This window comes from Neolamprologus multifasciatus, chromosome 22 (genome assembly GCF_963576455.1).
Source record: "Neolamprologus multifasciatus chromosome 22, fNeoMul1.2, whole genome shotgun sequence".
NCBI classification, from domain to species: domain Eukaryota; kingdom Metazoa; phylum Chordata; class Actinopteri; order Cichliformes; family Cichlidae; genus Neolamprologus; species Neolamprologus multifasciatus.
In genome coordinates this window covers 24,195,932-24,203,614 of record NC_140459.1, presented here as the reverse complement: position 1 = coordinate 24,203,614, position 7,683 = coordinate 24,195,932, and the positions used below count along the sequence as shown (strand labels likewise).

Below are 7,683 nucleotides of genomic sequence, written 5' to 3'. Positions count from 1 at the left end.
ATCCATGCCATGTACAACAGCAGCGGGGTGGAGAAGCCCATCTCACTCGCAACTGCCCGGCGGACCCTGAAGAGGCTGGGTTACAGCCGCAAGACGCAGGGAGAGGACGTCCTCATCGCGGCAGGGCTGGAAGCTTTAGCCGAGTACACATCCGGCCAAGAACACACGGACCCCTCGACGGACATAAAGTGTGAGGTGCAACAGGAGCCAAAGATCGAGTCCTCCACGACGGAGCTTGTGCGTAGTAACGAGAATGACTTGGAGACATGAATGTAGTAGTAAAGAACTGGAATATTCCCATTCGACATCCCAGTATTCCAAAAGAAAACTGTCCACTATAGAGCAGTTCGTTATTAATTAAAGAAAGTTAAAGAAAATATGCCTTAGAAATATGTTTCCTCGAGTTTATTATTGAGTTTTTATGACTTGCAAAACGACACACTTTGTTTTGGGGCCAGATCAGGATTTTTATTTCTTTGTAATCAGATGTGCAGAGAACAGCTTCCTCAGATAATCCAGTCATCTTCAAAACCATTAAAAGAAATCTGCCTCCAGATGTTGGATACTTTTATTTGTCCCTTACCTTAACATCTGTCAGGTGTTCTGTCTATAAAATACAGGTTATAATGGTATCTTGATCGTGACCTGTTTTTGTTTGTTTGTTTGTTTGTTGTTTGTGTGTGTGTGTGTGTGTGTGTTTTGCAAACTAGAGCCATCAATACAGCACCACTCATATCGAGAACACAGGAATAATGATGGATCACGACTGATTCACTTTGCTGGTTTCAGTACACACTGGTCAAAAACAATTTGAAGATAATTAATGATGGTTATGAGCCATTATTGTTGCTGTAGACAGAGACCGAAGTCACTTGGAGGAGTGACCACTGAAAACTCTTCGCCCAGAACGTTATTTTTATGAAAACATTAAATAAATTAATACATGAATACATATACACACATTACATTAAATCAAAATTACTGAAAAAAATAACACAAAAATAAAAGAATTGCCTTTCTGTAATTTCCTGATTAAGAATAAATCAAGATATTCTTAGATTTCTTTAATTTAAAAAAAAAAGATTTAATATTACCAAGAAAAAATACTGCACAAATACCCAAGTAAAATAACAGTAATCTGATTATAAAGCAGACAAAGTATAATAATTACGTATTTCTTTATTTTTACATGTGCAGGTGTCTTTTTGTTCTGGCCATCTGTTTCAATAAAGTTGTAACAAAAAAAGAAAAAGAAAAACTCAACCACGTGATAGTGACTCCGGGTCATATGACGGAAATAAAACTGGCACAGTTTCGCGGAAAGGACCTAAAACGTCGTTTTATTACCGAGCTGCCTGTGGGACATTTGGACTTTGTGCAGTGATACTTTGTGTTGTTCCGTTTCTGGACACACAGTCAGGGGAACTGTAAATGTGACGCTCCTTCAACATCCTCATTCGAGCAGCTGCAGTTTGCGGGGAAGCTCACCTGTCTGTCATCATGCTAACCGTGTTTGTTGTTGTCGTTGCTCTTGTTTCTCAAACTGCGGCTCGCTACACCCCGGACTGGACGAGCCTGGACGCCAGGCCGTTGCCCTCATGGTACGACGAAGCCAAACTGGGAATTTTCATCCACTGGGGCGTGTTTTCTGTGCCCGGCTTTGGCAGCGAGTGGTTCTGGTGGCACTGGCAGGGCCAGCAGCCCCCGGACCAGAAATATGTGAACTACATGTCCCAGAACTACCCACCAGGCTTCACCTACCCAGAGTTTGCTCGTCAGTTTCACGCGCAGTTCTTCAATCCGGATGAGTGGGCGGATATTTTCAAAGCTTCTGGTGCAAAGTGAGTGTTTCTCTGTAATATTGTATCGTCTTTTTGACCCTCACCTTCTCTCAGTACACACATTATTACATTATTATTATTATTATTATTATTATTATTGCACAGTACATGTACCCTGTGTTACTTGCACACCCTCCTCAATGCAGGTATGTGGTCCTGACTGCCAAACACCACGAAGGGTTTACTAACTGGGAGTCTCCAAACTCATGGAACTGGAATTCTGTTGATACTGGTCCTCACAGGGACCTGGTGGGAGACCTGGCAGAGGCAGTGCGCAACAGGTGAAAAACTTAAGTTACGATGCTAAAAAAAGGTGGTTATTGTTGACAGATGGGCTGACACTGATATGCAGAGAAGGCGAGTCAGTTTTAACCCACTGCCTTCCTCCTACAGAGCTGTATTTTCATATCGATCAGCCTGTACAGAGCTCTTCACGTGTCAGTCGAGTGTCATTAACTGTGCAGAAAAGCTTTAAAGCTTCATATTTGTGGAACTTGCTTGTCGTAAACTTCTTTACCACCAGGTGATTGTTGGGTTAAGATCAATCATTAATAATGTTGCGGCCATGTGTATCAGTTGTAATAGTTGGTTAGATCAGATGTGTTCCCAAGTGATGTCATTTAAATTGCACGTATTGCCTTTTTTAAATAAATGTCTGTAATTTCTCCTCTTAGGTCACTGCACTATGGACTCTACAATTCCTTGTATGAGTGGTTCCACCCTCTCTATCTCATTGACAAGAAGAATGGCTTCAAAACGCAGGAGTTTGTGCTGCAGAAACTACTTCCAGAGCTTTATAACATGGTTGTAAGGTCTGTGGTGCTTAAAATATTGTGTCAGCTGATCGCACTTTATACATGTATGCCAGCAGTATATTTAAACCTTTGCTCTCCTGTTGCCTTGGAGGTATCGACCTGAAGTCATCTGGTCTGACGGAGACTGGGAAGCACCTGACACCTACTGGAACTCTACCGAATTCTTGGCCTGGCTCTACAACGAGAGCCCGGTTAAAGTGAGTGTCTTTATGACAAGGTAGTCATAGATGATGCACTCACTTTTATTTTGAAAGTTCAGATGCTGCAAACCAGACATCCCCTGTGCTTCCTGGATTTTAGCTGTGGTGTATTGAACTGCAGGTAGCAAAAGTAGTCCTCATGATTGCCTGTCTGTCCTTTTCTTAGGATACCGTTGTGACTAATGACCGATGGGGAGCTGGCTGTGCCTGTAAACATGGCGGCTACTACAACTGCGAGGACAAGTACACGCCGGGCCAGCTGCCCACACACAAGTGGGAGAAATGCACATCTGTGGATACTCTTTCCTGGGGTTACCGTCGAAACATGAAGATGAACGAACTTTTGCCATTGGCTGCGCTTATCGAGGTGATAGTAGCACAGATATTAGCTTCTACATTTAAAGTTGAGGTTGCTTTTATTTGTATATGGCTATTATAGAATACCTTTAACCTTTGCTTGTGCATGCAGCCTTCAGGAAATACTTTTGTAATCATAATGACTGTATTTAATCAATTAATCCAAGCCAAGTGTGTTGTCCTTTTGTTCTGTTTATTTCTGATGGTTAGGCCATAATGGATCGGTAATCTTTTGCTCATCTGGACTGTAACACTGTTTTATTGCCTGTTTCCTCTTGTGTCTGCTGTTGCTTTGTTGCAGGATCTGGTCCGCACTGTGGCTTTTGGGGGTAACTACCTTCTGAATGTGGGTCCCACACCTGACGGGATGATCCCCCCTTTGTTTGAGGAGAGGCTAAGAGGTCTTGGAGACTGGCTGGAGGTCAACGGGAAGGCCATTTACTCTTCCAAACCCTGGAGGGTGCAGTCAGAAAACACCACTGTACCAGTTTGGTAAGAAAAAAGGGAGATGTATTCTTTTTCACTGTATTTTCTTGGCTCTCAAGATGAGTCTATCGACAGTCTGTCAACTGTATGAGACTTTTAGTGCAGTGGGAGAGCTAATCGGCTCTAATGCAGGTTACGGGGAGATACAGACAGGATGTGTACTGTTGTACTTGGCAACACGTATGTTAAATAGCATGGTGTTTGTTTCGATGTGGGAAAGCTGAGAATTTTCAGAGTAAAGTGCATAATAAAGCTTGCTATGATCGCCTGTATTGATCTAGTTAGGCAATGAGTCTATGTTACCTTTCTTGGTCCACCAGTCCTGGTGATTTTTCCTTTGTTTGGTGCTGGTATTTTTGTATGCAGAAAAAAAAACTCTGTAACGGTCTTCACTGTTCTAGGTATACATCTAAGGGGTTGACAGTCTATGCCATCCTAACAGCCAAACCCCCGATGAGCACAGTGAAACTGCTGGCACCCAAAGCTTCAGCCATCACACAGGTAAAGAAACAATGCTGTCCATGTTGTACTCAGAGTTGAAAAACATGAACAACTTTTTATTGATCTGTTTTTATCTCTTGCCCAGGTGTTCTTGGTGGGGAATCCCACACCTTTATCTTGGGCCCCAGTCAACCCCGGTGGTGGCCTTGTTGTCCTTTTGCCAGAGCTGCCTTACACTCCTGCTCAGGCATGGACGCTTGAACTGGACTTAGTGCAGTAAGCCAGCGGTCCCCGACCGGTACCGGTCTGTGAGTCGTTTGGTACCGGGCCGCGAGAGTAGAGGCTCAGGTGTGAAATGTATGGTTTTCAGGGTTTTTATCGGTTTTCAGCGTTATTTTGTTATCGTTTTTATCGTTAATTTGGTTTTCCTGGGTCTTTTCACGGGTGTTATGAATAAATCTTCTTTTTTTCGGTACCTGCACTAGTTTTATTTTGTTGTATTTATCTGCGACACCTTAAAGGCCGGTCCGTGAAAATATTGTTGGGCATAAACCGGTCCATGGCGCAAAAAAGGTTGGGGACTGCTGCAGTACGCTACGAACGCCCAAAATGTTGAATTATTTCAAGTGACTCAACTCAGGTTTTAATGATTTTAGATTAATGGGGAAACTCACAGTCTGTCTTGAAGGGAAAATACCCGTGTAATGAGTTTGTATCATTTTGCTTTGACGCTCTGAAGGCTTAAAGATTTACTGTCACTGTCTCAGTTGTGTTTGTTTTGTCATGAGAGTGTGTTTATGAATGAAAACGGGATTCTGCTGTTGAGCTTGGGGAGCTTTTCTGGCAGTTTCTCGGCTAAGTGCCGTTTCAGAAATGATTCATTATGCCTGCGGTTTGTTTTGAAAATGAGCAGATTATATACAAAGCGCTTATTTTTTTCTACTTGCCTCCTTTTGAAATTGGTGGAATAAAATATAACTTGATTCATCTTCTAATTGTTCTGTTATTATTAAGCTTCCAATCCAGTCAGTCAGCAAGCAGGTATTTTAGCATTTGCTAAAGCATAAATGGTACTTTTATCCTCCTTCAATCTTTTTAATACATCAGTGCCTCAGTTGACAGTAACAAACCTGCGGCGCATGATACTGTTATAGCATCTGTACTAATGGATGACTGCATTGATGTTCTAACCCCTGAAGTGCCACAGGAGGTCCTTATTCCTATATAAGTAACCACTGACTGCTTTTAATTCCTAGGCTGTCTGAATTGACAAAAATGTCCCCTGAATGTGTCAGTCTGACTTTGCACTTAACTGAGAAGTGAATGACCGCAGGGACTGAGCATTTGACAGAGAATGACAGCGTTAAATTGTTTTTGTCCTCTCCTTTAGGCTTTCTTAATAGGTTTATCTGGTCTACTTAGAATTTCTATTGTAAATCCTTCCAGGCGGTGACGGACGTGAGAAAAATGGAAAATAGGTTTGGAGAATCCTTATCATTGACCTCTACTTTGCATTTTAGCTGTGTGCTGTCGAGGTTAATACATCAATGCTGCAAAAAGATGTGAATCTATAAAGTGATTTACCCTTGAGTTTAATCTGAAATATTCATCATGAAAAATATATATTTTTTAAAACATCTAAAACTACTAAAAAGCTCAGAAAATGTATTCCATTTCCACTTCACCTTAGTCCCACAAAGGGAAATCACATCACTGCCGAGACTATTGCGACCGTGTGTAATGAACAGAGATGGGCAGTAATGTGTTACTGTAATCAGATTAGTTTTTCAAGGAATGAGTGAAGTAAGGGATTAATATTGCGAAAAAGTAATTAGATTACTGTTACTTTCCCATAAGCACGCTGCGTAACTGCGTTACTAAACCGTGATTTTGTTTGTGAGAGTGTCTCATGACAATGATGTAAGAGCGTGCGACACCCGTGGCAGCAACAGACGTATGCAGATCAACAAGGATAATATGGAGTGCGGGAGAAAGAGTACGACCATGCAGCGTATAGAGCGTGGATGTACTGACATTACTTTGAGTTTTATTCCATAAAAAGTGACAAAAACATTAGTGTCCGCTGTACACTTCTTTCTACAGCAAAAAATTAAACTTCAAATCTGAACAAGCATCTAGCAAGCCACCACAGCAATGTGAAATTCATAGAGAAACCCCTGGATCCCTCCCACTGACATGACTGCTGTGGCACCGGGCAAACCTACACCGGCCCCACTCCTGCTGAGAACGATAGGACTTAGTGCCGCTGAATCTTTGATTTTATTTATTTTTTGATGTGTTTTACTTGCATCTATTTGAAAGAGTGAATGTAAAAACAAAACATTTTATTTTATATGCTGGAATGTACAGATAATAGGTTTAAATGCTAAACAAATTTCTTCAAGTCAGAGAATGTTGCATATAATTTAATTTTTGCTTGATGAATAAAGTTGCAGTTGCAAATATGCAGAAAAAATAGAATTGGGCGGAAAGGTCTATTGTTTATTACATATTCAGGTTGTCTATCATGTAACTAAGTAATAAAGTAACTAATTACTTCTGAAAATAAGTAATCAGTAAAGTAACTAGATTACTTTCTTGGATAATTAATCAGTAATTACTTCTAACTAATAATTAATTACTATTTTCAAGTAACTTGACCAACACTGGTAATGAACTTGTAAACTTCCTCTTGCAGTGGTTGCTTCGAAGATGGGCATCAGATCCAAGAGCTACTCGGCTTCGTTTGTCGTTTACATACATAAATATACATACATACATTTATATAAATATAAATATATTAGTGGCAATTAATCCTCCTAAGACCCGAACTCTTCCATGGCATGCATTTTTGATTTCTCTTTGATATTTGGGCATATTGGGACCCAATGAATGTAAAAACAAAGAATGACCAGATTTTATTTTATTTTTTACCTAATTTTTGTTTCTAAGAAAACGAGAGCCACATATGAGGATATTCGTTTAAAATTTCGATAGAACAGTAGCAGTATAATGTCCTCCTAAGTTGATATCAGGCCCTTGTAGAGCAAAATTGAGTATTTTGGTCTAAATAACCCAAAATGTGATGTCCACATATGTGGACGCCAGATCCTAGGAGGTTAATCTTCCTGTTATCACATTTGTATTCATGTCAGATTATTTTAAAACTTGTTGCTAAAGTTCTTTGGGAGTTTTCCCATATAAGACACACAGTTTGAGAAGTTAGACACCCCCACCCATGTTTTGTTGGTTGGTTCCCTGCTTACAATAGTCACAAACTGCACAAATTTATTCAGCAAAAAAATTCAGATCTCTCCCTGACATTTGACTTTCAGATTAACCCAAGAGTCAAAGACTATTTATGTCAAAACCAGCCTGTGACTTGGAGTCTCCACTGGTTGCATGCAGTGGCGGATCTAAAAGGGTGGCATGGGGTGGCAAGTGCCACCCTAAAATGATCCCTTGCCACCCCAGTTTTCCATATGACAGTTTTGTTTATTAAAATAAGATAGCATTAACAGTTTGAGCGTAGTTACAGTCAAC

General features: G+C 40.7%; 1 protein-coding gene across 1 annotated transcript; it reads left to right on the top strand.

Annotated features, from left to right (window-relative positions):
* The first annotated feature begins 1,438 nt into the window (after positions 1 to 1,438).
* Positions 1,439 to 6,641, top strand: LOC146493529 (tissue alpha-L-fucosidase-like). The gene is made up of 8 exons (XM_085149595.1): positions 1,439 to 1,841; positions 1,988 to 2,122; positions 2,516 to 2,653; positions 2,748 to 2,853; positions 3,023 to 3,223; positions 3,515 to 3,705; positions 4,101 to 4,200; positions 4,286 to 6,641. Exons 1-8 carry the CDS (start codon positions 1,501 to 1,503, stop codon positions 4,418 to 4,420), a joined length of 1,347 nt encoding a protein of 448 aa, XP_085005721.1. The 5' UTR covers positions 1,439 to 1,500; the 3' UTR covers positions 4,421 to 6,641.
* Positions 6,642 to 7,683: the final 1,042 nt, after the last annotated feature.